Raw genomic sequence first — 17,958 nt, forward strand, 5'->3', positions numbered from 1 at the left:
TTATGTGAGCAAAATTAATTCTGTCTCAAATATTTCAAAATCACTTTAGTGCTTTCTATCATACACTTATATTTTCTCAATTTATTTTCTCCATGGTCATCAGATTAAAAAATATACTATTTAGACTAAGCCCTTACCACAACAATATACTCGTAGGAAAGTAACCATTAGGCTGTGTTCTTTTGGTAGACTTGAGTGCAGTAGGTTCTTAAAGATAAAAAGAAATAGAAGTTTGAGTCACCTGTACAGGATTGCCTGCATGAAATTCACAGATAGAAACAATATTACTACAATTCTTTGTGGCTTTAATTTTTTTTTTATTAGGAATAACTAAGTCTGATAAAAATGAAATAGGTGATAAGCATGATATGTTAGTCAAACTTTGCAAGAAATGACCTATATATAAAAGACCCTTATACCACAATAGTAATATAAATAGCACCTTACATGTATGCTCCCATGTTCCCTCCCCTACATGACCAGCTTTCCTCTTGCTCAGTCTCAGCATCAAGGATAGCAGAGATTCTGCCTCTCGTAGCTTACGTCTTGTATCTTCACAGCTAAATGCAATAGACAACTTTGGTCTACAATTTTGGAGAATACTCCTGTAGAGGCAGTTTTTGATCTATCTAAAGAAAGGAGAAAATGGCCATTTTGTGCCTCACAAATTAATGTTTAAGGCCATGTAACTGTCTTTTCTTGTGTCTGTTTGCAACTTATGTTTCTAGAAGGTATTTATATCCAACAGTTTTCTTCATATCTCCTGTTAAATAACCAGTGCAATCCTCATCATCTGTTTAGTTTACCTTAAAGCCACATAACTGTTGTCTGTTCTGAAGGCATTAACTTGAACCCATTCATTATGTGCCTCGTATATGAGTTTAAAAAGTCCTTATCTCACATAGTATTTTTTTAATGTTAATTCTTTGTTCCATCTGATTAATCTGTCAAATTCTAGTACCTGAACATCAATAATACAAGGTGATGCAAGCTTTTAGAACAAGTTCTGCTTACCGTCAGGCTTACCTAATGACAGAATAACAAATGAGATCTTCCTTTTTTTCTTTTTTTTTTTCTTTTTTTTTTTTATTTTTTAACAGACAGATGCTTTCTATAAGAAACAAAAATAACTGGAAAGTATTTAAGGACTGCAACTACTTCCAGCCTATAAAAATACAGGATATTCTAGAGAGTATTAAGGCCCTGATAGTGATCAATAAATGCTATCAATAAGCATTTGAATAAATATGGCCTCTCATTTATAATTTGATTAAGAGTAATTTCATTACCTGTGCAAGTAATTGCCAGGAAAAAGTGGACTAGCAAAAGACTTGAGAGGTTTACTCGGTTAAACAACAAAAAGCTCTCTGGACGTCTTACAGCACAAGCATAAAAGGCATTTTATTTGTATATGATTTTTGCATAACTTCTTTTGGGAATTTGGATATTATTTGTTAAAATAAATTTATGTGTCCAACAAGGAAGAACTATGAGTATTTCCCTTCAAAACAGGTTAATCAGATTATAAATACTGCAGATGTAGATCAGTGTCATTCAGTCACACCAGCCTCACAACCGTATGTATTATAAAAGGCAAAAGAAAGACATTCCATCACCATATTCAGAAGTCGCGCCATGACCTATTAATTTGACAGTCTGCTGTAGAAGAAATTACAGCACTATTAATTAAAAGAAGTAACAACTAATTGATAGACTGATATCAGCTGTTGAAAACTTTTAACCGCATAAAATTATTATATAACGTGAGTAGCAAAGGGCACGTGCTAGCAGAGCCAGCTTTGGTAATTATTCAGTCTAATCCACAAAGTTTAAAGGCATATTCTAGCCATGGTTTTCTTTATTTAAGGTCTAGCAGCATTGAAGCAGGGTTCTCCAAGTAAGATTTCCACAAGTTAGAAAACCGGGCCATTGTAGCTCCATCAATGATGCGGTGATCAGCTGACCAACTCACATTCATTATCTGTGCTTTAAATACTTCACCTTTTCCATTAAACCGAGGAAGAACCTAAAAATCAGTGGAAGGAAAAAAAATAGAAATATTAAATACTTTCATTAACAAATCTGTATTTTTTGGTTGTTAATTTGTTAATCTAAATTTAAACATTTTGCTAAATTAGACAGACAGCAGTAGTACCGTTAAAAAAAAAAAGACCTTCCCATTATTGTTTGTACTGCAGATTAGAATATATTGCAAACCTACATAATAAACAGTCATATCCTGTTTCCAGCATCATGGAAATACTGAAGTAGTAAAAACCTTTCTTGACTCAAAAGTTTCTTCCTGAATAGTTTATTGCATTGTTAGTGCTCAAAGTGACAGTTTCCTTAGAGCATTCCCTAAACAAAAGGCTCATAGGAAGAATATAGAAAGAGTGTTTTAAATTAATACTAATTTCATTTCCAGCATTGATGTCAAATGTCTATATTAAAGAATTAAAGCCTGAAATTCAGAAAATATGAAAGTGCCTTCACCACACAGAGTTCTGTATGGATTCAGTTATCTGGCTTGTGAAATTAAACTTCATTATCAGAATACTTTGTTAGTCTCAAGTTTTCTCCTTGATGATAGCAGAATGGCTATTGCCATGTTGCAAAACTTGTAAAAAATTAATTTACCTTGTTTCTTGATAACTAGAAGGCTAAACATAGATGTGAGTGAAATATAACAGGATTCTAGAAAGCAAATGTGAACCTTTGGCATAAGAGACTTCTATTTAAGCTTTTGGTGTCTCTGCACAGTCATCTAAAAACATCACAAAACTTTTCAATCGCAAGCTATGCAGTTTCTGTAACATAAAGAGGAAATGTTTATATAAGAAAAACAAAACTAAGGGACACTCCACGTTTCATTTTCATTACAGGTGACCTCGGTTAGCTAGAGCTAAACACTCACATCACTGAGATAAAGTTAATATACCTGTATCTTTCCAAGTGCTCCAATAGCTACTTCAGGAGGTAGTATCACTGGTTTGGCATAAGTGCCACCAATCTAGAAAAGAAAAAGCTGGGGATATTAGCTAACGATTTTTTTTTTTTTTTAAAAAGCAGATTGCCTCTTGCATTAATTGCTACAGGTTTTGTTCACTGCATATTAAACTTCACTAAGGTATTCATTTCAGAAGCAGTTTTCAGATGTAAGTTCTCATTTCTGTATCAGAAATAGTGTGGCCAGCAGGAGCAGGGAAGCGATCGTGCCCCTGTACTTGGCACTGGTGAGGCTGCACCTCGAATACTGTGTTCAGTTTTGGGCCTCTCACTACAAGAAGGATGTCGAGGTGCTGGAGCCTGTCCAAAGAAGGGCAACGAAGCTGGTGAAGGGTCTGGAGAACAAGTCTTATGAGGAGCGGCTGAGGGAACTGCGGTTGTTTAGCCTGGAGAAAAGGAGGCTGAGGGGAGACCTCATCGCTCTCTACAACTACCTGAAAGGAGGTTGTAGCGAGGTGGGGGTCGGTCTCTTCTCCCAAGTAACAAGCGATAGGACGAGAGGAAATGGCCTCAAGTTGCGCCAGGGGAGGTTTAGATTGGATGTAAGGAAAAATGTCTTTACTGAAAGAGTGGTGAAACATTGGAACAGGCTGCCCAGGGACGTGGTTGAGTCCCCATCCCTGGAGGTATTTAAAAGACGAGTAGATGAGGCGCTTAGGGACATGGTTCAGTGGGCATGGTGGTGTTGGGTTGATGGTTGGACTCGATGATCTTAGAGGTCTTTTCCAACCTTAATGATTCTATGATTTTTCCTGTACTTACTGTGCCAATATTTGAAAGGGTGAATGTTCCCCCAGTGAGGTCATTTGCTCCCAGTTGGCCTGCAGAGCCCAAGGACTGTAGGCGATTTAATTCAGAAGCAATTTCAAACACACTACAGACTTGAACATTTTTCACATTTGGGACAATTAAACCTTGCTCTGTGTCCATAGCAACTCCAATGTTGTGCGAAGCCTGCAACAAGTTTCATTAACCGGACATTAACGTAAGCAGTCAACATAAAATTGTATTTTACATAAAAAAACACTTGAATAATGTCTTCTTTATATATCTTTTTAACCTAGAAAGCACTGTCTGTAGTAAGCAGCTCCTCTATACAATTTTGAGGGGAGAAGGGGATGTAAATTTTTAAATATTAGCTTTCCACATCTGCGAAGTGCAAATTGATTTTGACAATTTCACATCCAGGAAATACAAAATCCTGGAATCATTTCTGCACTGAAAATATTTCACTTTAGGATGATTATATGGGTAACAAAACATGACTAGCAGATTTTAAAGAGAACACTAAAAAAAAGGAAACTGAGTTGCCTTTCGTTTACTAGAAGGAATATATAAGGATTCATCTGAGAGAGATTGATAAAACAGCACAAAAGGAGTTTGTACTGCAGGGAGTATGTACACATCACTTAAGAAAATAGACACTCGCTGCCCAGAAGTATCAATCCAGCTCCTTGTATGAAAATTAAATAATTTTTATCAAAACTGAGTTTAAAATATGACTTTAATACATAAGGGTTGAACGTTGGAACAGTGGAACCACTGTGCCATTACTAAAAAATTACTGTATTAGATTTTAAATGTTTTCATTTAAAATGCTTGGCCCATCTTCAGGTGAAAAATAGGAAATCACTATATTAATATGCATTTTTGAGGCAAGCCTGAATAACAAAGTGACTCTCATTAAACAAACTACTGAAATAAGATAAATAATAAATCAAATCCAATCTTAGAATCTGGACACACAAATTATTTTCCAGCACAACATCATAATTTTGGTTCTTACAATTAGCTCAGACATTCTGAAAAGCCCTTGTTAGCTGTTAGTTTAGGTCTTCTACTCACAACTTTTATCAGTAGTTTACAAACCTTATATGTGACATTTTGACAGCTTTCATCCAAAGAAGCATTAAGAATGGGATACTGCAATAATCCCAGAGAGGCTGCCTGTTAAATATAAAAGAAAAAAAAAAGATAGATTTTTATGTTTTATAACTGGAGAGCTGCATGGAAAGGAAGGAACGGTGGGAGACAATTTAGATTAATAACAATATGGATTTCCTCAATGCAATCAAATTTGGCTTAAACTCTCCTAAACTTGTCTGTCAATATTCTGTCATTATTAGGATAGCAGAAGAAAAAGACAACTTACAAAACCCAAATATACATCAGACAGACATATAAAAAGTGATAATCCCTTTCCCAAGTATAATTGAAGTTGAATCTGCATTCGTTATTTCTGTTCCACAATTCAAATCAAATATCCCATGACACAAGTCATGAGATTCAGCAGCAATGTCATTCTCAGCTCTCCACTCAGATGACAATTATTTCAAGGAAGTAATATTAATTCCCCCTAAAGAGAGTGAGCAGAATGAGGGCTTACTTAGCACTCTAATTGAAATAGCATTACCAGAAGTTTCAGACAAAGCTATGCATTCAATGCGTAGCTTAGGCAGTGCATCAGCCTTCACTGATATCAACAGTTGGAAACGGAACCATGGCAACTAAACGAATGCAAGTGCCTGGTCTTCTGAACAACAGAAGAGACACACTCATTCACCTGAGGGATTCATTACCAACAAAAATATAATAATAATAATAATAATAATAATAATAATAATAATAATAATAATAATAATAATGCATTTCACATGAGGTTCATTTTAATAAGGCTTATAAAAAATACTGACAGTTTCCAAAATTTGTTTTCTGTAATTCAAACACCCAGTGATGCCTACCCCCATAATGAATAATGCTTTATCTGCTCTATCCCTCCCCATTAATATTTCAAAAATTTTCCATGATATTATATAACCCTAACTACAATTCCAACAGTAAATTCATAAGTGGTTCAATAAACAAGAAAAGTTGAGACTTTTCTTGTGACCTGTAATTATTCAGATGATAGAGAGGTGCTCCAAACTTACAACAATCACTGATCAGATTTGGGCAAAATCTGCATAAGTGCTCCATACAGTGCTCTGCTGCACGTCTCACCTTTATGAAGAAAGGCATAAAGGAAAGCTTAACTCCACGAATTTGTGCTAGAGGTTTCAGCTCTTCTCGCAGCTGAACAAGCTGAGTCAAATCAATCTCATCACAATAACCGAAGTGGGGTATCTTCAGGGCTGCACTCATAGTCTTTACCATTGCCTTGTGAAAACCTGGAAAATATTCACTGACTTCTTAAACCAACAATATGAGCTTCTGGAAAGTTATGGTGAAATTTAAATTATTTCTTTCCATTAAATAAATTACGTAACTTAAAAAAACCAAACCAAAACAAAACCCAACCACAACAAAAAAAGGACAGGGTAAAGCTCACTTTAGGATCAAGTTATTCAGCACACGCAACTCAATTTTTACAATTGTAATAGTGTAGATTATATCACTGCATATCTCTCCTCAGTATGCATGTACCTGAAATCATTATACATTAATTGACACTACTCTTCCCAGCCTCTCCAAATAAACACTGCCTGAAAGGCAAGCAAAAACCTTTTATCTTCCTCTTTTAATGTGATTTTTCTTACCTTAGTGTCTTTTGTTGCACTCTTCTCCAGAACAAGTATGAATGCTGAAGTACGCTATTATTAAGCACTGATAAACCCTTAAATTCACTGCACTTTGCCACTAATTGCATAATGATTCATACTGTGACAAATTCACGTGTTTCAGAATTCCTACCTGTTTCAGCATACATTTGAAGAAACGTGGATTAAAAATGAGAAGTGCAATTTGCAGCCCAACTCCATCCAACCAAAACATTAACAATTATTTAATAAAATAATAATTTCATGCAACACCTTCTTACAGAGCATGTTTTTCTATTGCTCACTTGCATGACAATAATACGAAGCACACTCCCATCAAAAGGAATCAACTGTTCACTGAGTAACATTTACTGGTAGTCTACTGTGAACAAGGTCTCAAGATTTTATATTTTATGATTTACCTGTTATAGGTTCAGTTTTATCTTTTCCTGAAAACACAATGGGTCTGGAAACAGGTACAGGAATTTTGCGTGCTTTGTCCTTTGGAGCAGCTGGCACAGTCTCTGATTTTGGCAAAGGTGGGATAATTTCAGCCTTCGGTGATGGAGGTAAAATAGCTCCTGTTTGTTTGGCCAAGTAATTGAGTATGTCTTCTTTAAGGATTCTGTTATCTTTCCCTGTTCCAACAACTTCACTCAATTTAATCTGAAAAGTACATAACAAGCTATGACACTTTTGTTTTACAGCAATATAAAAATATCCTATATTGTGAGCTACGGTTAAAAATTATTCCAGTTACTGACCTAACATACCTACAGTTTTCTTTCCCTTTCTATGATTTATTAGGTACTCAACATTGTTCAAATCATCCAGAAGGCCCACTAGGTGTCTAATCGCATCCTTTAAGGAGGAGCTATGAATACTACTTACCTCTTAATTACCTCACGGGATCAAGAGTGAAATAGTAATTTGAGGAAAGCTGTTTGTCACTTAGTTTTCTCTACTTATTGTTTTATTTTTCTACTAAAAATGCACTACAGACTTTCAAAACCAATGGAATATTCATAGATTCACAGGAAAAAAGAATTAGAAAAGCGCTTAAAAGATCACCTAGTACATCCTCTGCTCTAACACAAATCTGAAAAACAGAACAAGGTAGCTAAAGCTGAGATTCCATTTTTCCCTCCTCCTTCCTCTGTCCCAGGAATCTGATACTTTATTATTTTTATTCTAAAAAGGTTTTCTTAATCTCCAGCCTAAAGTATCCTAGCTGCATTTTAAGCCCAGTAATTCTTTTCCTATCCACCACAATCATCAGAAAGCACAACCCTCTTCATCTTTACAACGGTTTTTACACATTTGAAATGTATTTGAAAACAAGTCATTTCTCACTGCACTTTCCTCTAGATCAATGTTCTCCTAGTCAGTCAAGCTGCTACATAAAAGATGGATAAAATGCAGCAGGACCTGATTCAGCAAACTTACATTGTTCTCCATGGCCAGACGACGAACTGCAGGGGTTGCTAATGTTTTGTGACCTTTTATCTCTTGGTGAGTGTGCTCTTCATGAGACATAGGAGGTGTTTCAACAACATCTTCTTCAGGGGCAACACCTGCAAACAAAAAGAAATATTTAAACTTTACTACATTATAAGCATTTGTTAAATTCCGACCCCAACCATTCTGTGATTCTGTGACAGCTGAAGTTTTTAACATTTACTTTGAGCTACTGTGGGTGGGAATATAGCACGCTAAAGGCTGCTGCTTAAGCTAAATTGTCAATAGGAAACGTCTGGCTTTTGAGATTTTAAATCCTAATAAAATATCACAGCTTTTTCTACTTAATTCTCTTGACTTTATAAAGGGAAAAAAAAAATTTCAGTTTTCAGATTTTCAGGAGGAAAAAGTAAACTCCTCTGTCACTGATGGTTTTATGACAACAAACATAAAATACGCAAGAGAAAAAAATGGCTTATAATACCTTTTGAAGCATCGATTTCAATGTCCACTAGTGGTTTTCCAACATAAGCAATGTCATCTAAATTGTAATGGAGTTTTCTAATGATGCCATCATAACGACTAGTAATAGTGACGGAAGCTTTATCGCTTTGTACTTCACAGATGCTATCAAACTGAGACACGCTATCACCTTCTTTTATATACCTAAGAGAAAAGACACAGGCTAGTATAAAACATATTGTGTAAAAATCTATGCTGTGTACTCTTTTGATAAGTTCAGTTATGTACATCCCCACAACATGAAAATGCATTCCAGATAAGATAAATTCTACAGAATGGATACATTTGCTATATACCTTTTGCCTGACTGCTCCAGACCCCTCGTTATGTGAAATGACACAATGATTTAGAATATCATCGCACATGTATTTTTACTATTACTTTAGTAAAGCAGAGTTTTCTTGACAGATTATAAGCCACCTAAAAATAAGCTCAGCTTAGTCTGAACCTAAGGAAGTTCTTAGTTTCAAATTGCCAGGATCAGTATACGATGAGTTTCAGAAAAGAAACTGAAAGTGGGAAACACTGTCTTCTGTGCAGAGACAGGTATTTTCACCTATTTGTACAAAGAACAAGGCATTTCAACACTGCCTTCCTTGACTGTACACTTTGATTTTGCTTAATCCATTCATCATTGGCTTTTTACAAACAATTTAAATGTTCAAATCTTTTACTAAAGTCAACAGAGAAGTATAGGATAATATTATGTGGATTTTCCAGACTAGTCATTTGTTTCGAAGGTTCAGCCTAAGTAAGTGTAATAAAAGACAGAACTCCTGCACTCTAAAAACATTAATCACTGAAGGAAAGCCTATATACAGATGCATTCATAGAATCATAGAATAGTTTGGGTTGGAAGGGACCTCTCAAGGTCATCTAGTCCAACCCCCCTGCCGTGGGCAGGGACATCTTCAACTAGATCAGGTTGCTCAGAGCCCTGTTCAACCTGACCTGGAATGTTTCCAGTGACGGGGCATCCACCACCTCTCTGGGCAACCTGTGCCAGTGCTTCACCACCCTCAGTGTAAAAAATTCCTTCCTTATATCTAGCCTAAATCTACCCCCCTTTAGTTGAAAGCCATTCCCCCTTGTCCTGTCGCAACAGGCCCTGCTAAAAAGTTTGCCCCCATCCTTTTTATAAGCCCCCTTTAAGTACTGATAGGCTGCAAGAAGGTCTCCCCAAAGCCTTCCCCTCTCCAGGCTGACCAACCCCAACTCTCTCAGCCTTTCTTCATAGCAGAGGGGTTCCACCCCCCTGATCATTTTCGTGGCCCTCTTCTGGACCTGCTCCAATAGGTCCGTGTCTTTCTTATGCTGAGGGCTCCAGAGCTGGACACAGTACTGCAGGGGGGGTCTCACCAGAGCAGAGCAGAGGGGCAGAATCCCCTCCCTCGACCTGCTGGCCACGCTGCTTTGGATGCAGCCCAGGATACGATTGGCCTTCTGGGCTGCGAGCGCACATTGCTGGCTCATGTCCAGCTTTTCATCCAGCAGTACCCCCAAGTCCTTCTCGGCAGGGCTGCTCTCAATCCCTTCATCCCCCAGCCTGTATTGATACCGGGGGTTGCCCCGACCCAGGTGCAGGGCCCTGCACTTGGCCTTGTTCAACCTCATGAGGTTCACACGGGCCCACTTCTCCAGCTTGTCCAGGTCCCTCTGGATGGTATCCCGTCCCTCTGGTGTGTCGACCGCACCACTCAGCTTGGTGTCATCTGCAAACTTGCTGAGGGTGCACTCGATCCCACTGTCTATGTCATTGATGAAGACATTAAACAGTACCGGTCCCAATACAGACCCCTGCGGAACACCACTTGTCACCAACCTCCATCTGGTCATTGAGCCGTTGACCACTACCCTCTGGATGCGACCATCCAACCAATTCCTCACCCACCAGACAGTCCACCCATCAAATCCATACCTCTCCAGGTTAGAGAGAAGGATGTTGTGGGGGACTGTGTCAAAGGCCTTACAGAGGTCCAGACAGACGACATCCGTAGCCCTTCCTGTGTCCACTGATGGAGTCACTCCATCACAGAAGGCCACTAGGTTGGTCAGGCAGGACTTGCCCTTGGTGAAGCCATGCTGGCTGTCTCGAATCACCTCCCTGTCCTCCATGTGCCTTAGCATAGCTTCCAGGAGGATCTGTTCCATGATCTTCCCAGGCACAGACGTGAGACTGAGTGGCCTGTAGTTCCCCAGGTCTTCCTTTTGTCCCTTTTTAAAAATGGGGGTGATGTTTCCCCTTCTCCAGTCAGTGGGAACTTCACCGGACTGCCACGACTTCTCCAATACGATGGATAGTGGCTTAGCAACTTCATCCGCCAGTTCCTTCAGGACCCACGGGTGGATCTCATCGGGTCCCATGGACTTGTGCACCTTCAGGTGCCTTAGATGGTCTCCAACCTGATCTTCTCCCACAGTGGGCAGCTCTTCATTCTCCCAGTCCCCACCTTTGCCTTCTGCAGCTTGGGCGGTGAAGCTCAAGCACTTGCCGGTGAGGACCGAGGCAAAAAAGTCATTGAGTACCTCCGCCTTCTCCATGTCCCAGGTAACCAGGTCTCCCGTTTCATTCCAGAGAGGGCCCACATTTTCCCTCATCTTCCTTTTTTCCCCGATGTACCTACAGAAACTTTTCTTGTTGCCTTTGATGTCCCTGGCCAGATTTAATTCTGTCAGGGCTTTAGCTTTCCTAACCTGATCCCTGGCTGCTCAGACAATTTCTCTGTATTCCTCCCAGGCTCCCTGTCCTTGCTTCCACCCTCTGTAGGCTTCCTTTTTGTGTTTGAGTTTGTCCAGGAGCTCCTTGTTCATCCATGCAGGCCTCCTGGTGGTTTTGCCTGACTTCCTCTTTGTTGGGATGCATCGCTCCTGAGCTTGGAGGAGGTGATCCTTGAATATTACCCAGCTTTGTTGGGCCCCTCTTCCCTCCAGGGCTTTGTCCCATGGCACTCTACCAAGCAGATCCCTGAAGAGGCCAAAGTCTGCTCTCCTGAAGTCCAGGGTCGCGAGCTTGCTGTGCGCCCTCCTCGATGCCCTAAGGATCTTGAACTCCACCATTTCGTGGTCATTGCAGTCCAGGCTACCCCTGAGCTTTGCATTCCCCATCAGCCCCTCCTTGTTGGTGAGAACAAGGTCCAGCATAGCACCTCTCCTCATTGGTTCCTCTATCACTTGGAGAAGGAAGTTATCATCGACGCATTCCAGGAACCTCTCGGATTGCTTATGCCCTGCCGTGTTGTCCCTCCAACAGATATCAGGGCGGCTGAAGTCCCTCATGAGGACCAGGGCTTGTGGGCGTGAGGCTGCTCCTGTCTGTCTATAGAGGGCCTCATCCGCTCGGTCTTCCTGGTCAGGTGGCCTGTAGCAGACCCCCACCGTAATGTCACCTGTCCCTGCCTTCCCTTTAATCCTGACCCATAAGCTCTCGGTCAGCTCCTCATCCATCCCCAGGCAGAGCTCCACGCACTCCAGCTGGTCATTGACATAGAGGGCAACACCCCCTCCTCATCTCCTCTGCCTGTCCTTCCTAAAGAGCCTGTATCCCTCCATCCCAACACTCCAATCATAGGAACCATCCCACCACATCTCTGTGATGCCAATAAGGTCGTAGCCCTGCAGGCGTGTGCACGTCTCTAACTCCTCTTGTTTATTCCCCATGCTACGTGCGTTTGCATAGAGGCATTTAAGTTGGGCCCCCGATGAAGCTGTCTTACTGGCTGGAGTTCCTTTGTGCTGCTCTTCAGGCGCTCTCCTGCTGACCCGTGTTCCTTCTTCAGGCTCTGGGCATCTATTGCTGGCCCTGGCATCAAACTGGTAGGAGTGGGATGGATTGAGGTTCCCCTCCCCTGGCATCTCTAGTTTAAAGCCCTCTTCAGTTAGAGCATCCCATTCCTTCCACCTTTTCCACTCCCAAATAAACCAGATTGCAAATAAACAAAATGTAAAGCTCAGTATATACAAGGTTTTAAAATGTGGAAAATGAAACTTGAAAAACATCATTAGTAACTCAGAAAACATATTCTCAGATAAATAACTGATAACACAGCTGTTAAACTACTTGCTGATTTCTTAGTGTATTTCTAAGAAAGTAGAGCTTACCATTCTTTTACAGTCACCTCCGTAATCCCTTCTCCAATGTCAGAAAGCTTAAACTGGACAATTTGGCCACACGAAACTTAAAACAGACAATAAGGAAATACAACATGTTTAATATTAAGTACAAGATATCAGACAGAAAAATCTGAATGCATCAGAAATAGTCTACATACCAGTCATATACAAACTGCTAACATAACACTCATAAAATAGCAAAATAAAATAAATTATTTTATTATGAAAAAGATTACCAGCAGATGTTCTGAATAATCGCTGTTGATGACTAAACTTGAGGGCAGATTTGTCAAACACGCACACATATTTTGATTTTATAAAGCGAATGCTGCTGCACGATCTAACACGGTGAATGCAAACCTGGGGGAGAAAAGTCTCAAGTGTTAATATAATGGATGGAGGAATGTAGAGTTCATTTAATATTCCGGATGCAACAGTAATACTAAAATAGTTTAATTCTAGTTTATATGAGAGAAGTTCTTATGGAAACACAATTATTATGAATACATACTGAATGTACAATAACCACTAAATTAGCATAAGCTTTGCCAGGTCTTTAACTTCTTTCACTAACACAACACATGGGGAGATCAAAGCCACAATAACATAACCAATTAACAAAAATCATTACAAGATCTGGTAAGAGATTCATACTTGCTATTGTTTCCCTAAGCAATTAGTTTAAATCAGGGGACACACACAAAAAACATACATAGTATCAATGACATCAGCCATCTGAAATATTCTCATCCAGAATGGATGCTGGAAGGGTCCCCTAGACTGCAGGAAAAATCAGCATATTTTTCTTTGTCAGTTCTTATTCCAATCAAAGGTTGATCAGAAGTATTAATTGGAAAGGAAATTCACACCAGAGGGCACAGAGAGTTGCCCTTTTATTTCTGTTAATATATAGGAGGCAATCATCTTCAAGTAAATATGATTTCACATCAACTTTAATGACATTTTTAAAGAACTGGGAGAGAGATGGTTTTCTTTCATGGTTACAATTATATTTATCCAGAAATCAACTTAAAGGGTCAACGGAATTTTCTGAAAGGTTCTTCAGACAAAACCTTATGCTTTAAAGCATCATGTAATCAGTCATGATTTTGGTCAAAAGCAAAGCCAGTAGCACTTGCATTGACATAAACAGGCATTTTATCATTAATCTCAACAGGAGTTAGTTCAGACCCTTTCTTATTTACTATTACATTAGATTTAAGAAATCTAATGTAATTCTGGTGTTATGTTGTCTTAGAGTGCTGTAAAATTAATAAAAATAACAATTTATCTGTAGATAATGTAATCTCTAATTAATTTAGAGATATGAAAAAAAATTCAGGTGCTACAATGTACCTCAAGTAGCTCAAAACTGTAAAATTTAGAAATTATCTTCTTAGAGGAGCCAGAAAACAGCACACCTGCATGGGAAAGTTCATTTTAACGTTTTTTTTTTTAAAATCCTTTCAGTAATTACAGAGTATATGAAACTTCCGGATTGCCCTCTCTGCCCCCCAAACTGTTCAACTATTTGATTTTATATTACACTTTAAAAAAAGTAGATTATTCAGAAAACCGTACAATTCTGAACTGACAATGTACACATTTTCTATATTATTTAATCTAGCATCACAAGTTATATTTAATATCAGCTTCCTTTTAGGAACAAATATTTATACAATACAATCTACCATAAAGGACACCACAAAGTTATACTGAGTTACTTTTCAGCTGCCTGCTACTAAGATTGTATCTACTGATCTAGAATAAGTATTTTTTCTAACTCAAATAATGAGCAAACAGTAAATCCTTTTCATTAGTCCTCCAAGCAATTTTCCCTATTAAAAAAAATCAGGTAAAATGGTAATTTTAAGCTATGACAAATCTTATTTTATGAACACATTTAAAATTCTCATTCAGTTACAAAACTAGTATATAACGTACAGCTTCACAAGCCTATTTTCTCCTATTTTTAATTGTTTTTCTTCCCACTTGATTCCATGGTTACATTTTTTTGTCCAACGAGATCTTTTTGTTCCAAACTTAAAATAAAACTCTTTTCTCTTTATATGACCCTACATGGAAAACAGTCAATATTTACCTGCGAAGATGATCACAAGGAGCACATCAAATCTCTGAACTATTTCTAAATGTGAAGTTTCATAATGCTTTCCATGTGTTTTTAACATTTGGTAACCAATGGAGGTAGTGAATTAGTAATGTCACTGCCAAAAAAACAGACTGGTTTTGTTACAGAAGAGTTTCAATGCTGTTTCAAATTATATTTGTAGGAATAATTCAAAACTACTGCAATTTTAAAAAATGGAATCTTTTTGGTTTGCAGTTTTGGACATTCTCTACTAAAAAGTTGGTGTGCTAGTATGTTAAAGCAATAATACAGTACCCAATCTCTTCATAGAACAGTGGTCCTTTCTAACAAGGGAAAAAATTAAAATCCATGAAATAAAGAGGCTGTGCTTATTAATTTCAGTATTTAATCACCGTAATACTATTTTCTGTGTAATGCCAAATAAGGAAATAACAAAAGCATGTAAAAGACAAAATTAGTTCCACTATCCATAGCATAACCATCTACGTATCTTGATGTCTGGAAAAATATAGTAATAAAAAAACAACAAGCACAGTACTAGCAGTTATGTTTATGTCACCACTATTAAGCTATATGACAATTTAAAGGTAATAATGCCACAGTAAGATAACACCTTTCCTATGCAAGCCTTCAAAGTGCAGAGTTACTGTGGTGAGAAGAAAGCGAGGGCCCACTCCAGCCTCTCACTGATACCGAGGACACCTCAGCCACTGATATCTGGTTGACTAAGACTTGTGGTTTGCCCCAAGACAACATGGGAGCTGTACGCTATATGGGGGAGAACTCCCTTGCCCCTGTTTAGTTCAGTTTTGGTTGTTTCCTTAAAAAGAAGCCAACTGTGCTTTTCTGAATCACCACTGATCCTAAAAATCTACTGCCGGCCTCAGAACAAAATGTTTTTATGCAGCCTGCAGGTGACCCATTACCTGATGAAGTAACACTGAATTTCAAAGTCAAATTGAATCGTTTGTGCTCAAAGGCAATGACTCCTCATTAAAGGACACTCCTCATTAAAGGATACTCCTCTATAGAACTCTTTTGACTTGCCGTCACATTGAGTCATTTTAATGAACGTTTACTTACACTGGATTTGTTTTGCATACATATTCTATATCTATAGTATATATATATAGCATATAGTTGCCTATATACCAAACCAATGTCCTTGGCAGCATGGTTCAGTCAGACATTATTCCTCACCTAAATAATGAGCATGAATAAGATAAGCATTTTCATCTTATCAGAATCTCCCTCCGGATTTAAGAGTAGATGGTTCAGTTAGAAAGAAAACTAAAAAGCTGCCGCTATTTTCAATATTCTTAATTAGTAAAATTACTTATATGTAATAAGTAATATATTAAGTATATACAAGTAATATAGCTAAAACTAGGTAATTACAAGAGTATTGCTGAAAAAATTCCTCACTACTATGCTTTCAAAATACAATATGAATTATTATTAAGAGCAAAAATAATAATAGAAACTAGAAGTGGTCCTTAATTTTGTTTTCACTTGGATTATCTTACAAAAAGATGTTTCTTTTTCTGACATTCCACAAAACAGCAGTGACATAATTGGAAACCAACACTTCACTACAGCAGGAAGACTATAATACAAGAAGGCAGAAGAAAGCATGAAGTAGGTCCTCATGATGGTATGTGTTTATGAGATTATAAGCATCTTAAAGGGCAACCAAGTAGATTCACTTTTTGAAGCATGGTAAGGCATCTCAGCTACTTAATTTACAAATATCAAGGCTCCTGGGGTTCAAAGAAATACGTTTCCCCTTTCTGTGTGTGTAACTACACCGCCTCTGTGCAGATACGGTATGCAATGCATGGGCGGAGGAGCAGTGATGGCAGTGTAACGTATAGGCAATGCAATGAATCGGATGACTAAGAAATAACAGAAGATAAGGACGTCAGTGGTTTATTATAGGAGGCACGCGTTTCTTCCACAGGAAACACGGGCAACGGGGAAGACATTCAGGGGGCAGCAGCGCGGGGCGGAGGAAGCGTGTTCTGGGGGTCCCTGGGGAGAGAGGACACTCTCACCCCCAGGGAGCAGCGGACGGGCTCCGCCGGCACCGCGGCAGCACGGGGCGTTCGGGGCTGGGCACTGTGGGCTGACTGGCTGCGGGGGACACGGTCACCTGTGCCGCCGCACCGTGGGGCAGCGGCGGGGCGGGCTGGGGCGCTGCCCGCCCGGAGGCGCGGCTGAGGCGGCCGGGCAGGCTTGAGGGGAGGCGGGGAGGGTAGCCCGGGCACTGCCCGCCCGCAGGCGCGGGGGAGGCGGCGGCCGGGAGGGCTGAGGGGAGGCGGCGGCCGGGAGGGCTGAGGGGAGGCGGCGGCCGGGAGGGCTGAGGGGAGGCGGCAAGTCCGCGAGCGTGTCATGTTTGCTCCGAGGGTCTGCCGCTCGCTCGCGGCTGGAAGGAAGCAACGGGGCTTCAGGATGCCGCCGCCCAGGCGGAGATGCCGCGCGTTGTCCACCCCCTCACCGGCTAACCGGGAGCGCCACCACCCGCAGGGTCCCCTGCTCCCCTTACCAGGCGCCCCACTGCTCGGCAGCTGCTCCTCAGAGCGGTCACGGCCGCCATCTTCCTCCGGGAAGAGGCAGCCCCCGCGCCCCGCACACCTCCCACCGACCAGCCAACCGGAGGCCAGCCACGCCAGCCGCAGCCAACCAGGCGGCGGGCGGCCACCCTGGGCACGGGCCAGGGAGGACGGCGGCGGCGGAGGGGATAGCCGGCTGGTCCCGGCCGCCGCCCGGGGAGGGCAGGCGGCGCCTCGGGGCCGTCACACGCCCGCGGGAAGTAATGGGAGGGCGTCACCTGTCCCCAGCGCCTCACGGGGGTTCCCGTAGCAAAGCCGCTGGCGGTGGTGGAGGGAGTGCGATTTCCCTTGGCCGAAGTGGCGTGAAGGGCAGCGCGAAGGGCCCGGCCTTCCCCGGTACGCCCGTTATAAAGTCCCGAGCGTGACTGCCAGACCAACACGCCTATGTCTCTCCGTGCTTCTGTCAGCGATCTCGCTTCTGGGGACAACTACTTGTTGTCGCTTGTAACCGTGACGGCAGGAGACCGGCCGCTCTCCTCCGGCCTTCGGCGGCGGCACAGGGCGTTGCGGGGCTGAGCTGCGCCCGCGGAGCTGCCGTCCCAGCCGCCTCTTGGTCGCGGCCCTCGGCGTGCCGCATTTGTTGCCGCTCCGGCCTAGCGTGGCC

General features: G+C 40.8%; 1 protein-coding gene across 2 annotated transcripts; it reads right to left on the reverse strand.

Moving 5' to 3' along the window:
• Positions 1-304: 304 nt before the first annotated feature.
• On the reverse strand, positions 305-17,362 carry DBT (dihydrolipoamide branched chain transacylase E2). 2 transcript variants are annotated; one of them, XM_076337893.1, is made up of 12 exons: positions 14,734-14,876; positions 13,989-14,053; positions 12,869-12,992; positions 12,621-12,696; positions 8,485-8,666; positions 7,989-8,116; positions 6,965-7,208; positions 6,007-6,173; positions 4,876-4,953; positions 3,769-3,960; positions 2,939-3,010; positions 305-2,026 (listed from the first exon to the last, which is right to left on the reverse strand). In XM_076337893.1, exons 1-12 carry the CDS (start codon positions 14,819-14,821, stop codon positions 1,859-1,861), a joined length of 1,584 nt encoding a protein of 527 aa, XP_076194008.1. In that variant the 5' UTR covers positions 14,822-14,876; the 3' UTR covers positions 305-1,858. The 2 variants fall into 2 exon arrangements, with proteins under 2 accessions (XP_076194008.1, XP_076194009.1); XM_076337894.1 differs by lacking the exons at positions 13,989-14,053; positions 14,734-14,876 and adding an exon at positions 17,288-17,362 and having other exon boundaries at positions 1,377-2,026.
• Positions 17,363-17,958: the final 596 nt, after the last annotated feature.

Source organism: Aptenodytes patagonicus, chromosome 5 (assembly GCF_965638725.1).
Source record: "Aptenodytes patagonicus chromosome 5, bAptPat1.pri.cur, whole genome shotgun sequence".
Lineage (NCBI taxonomy): Eukaryota > Metazoa > Chordata > Aves > Sphenisciformes > Spheniscidae > Aptenodytes > Aptenodytes patagonicus.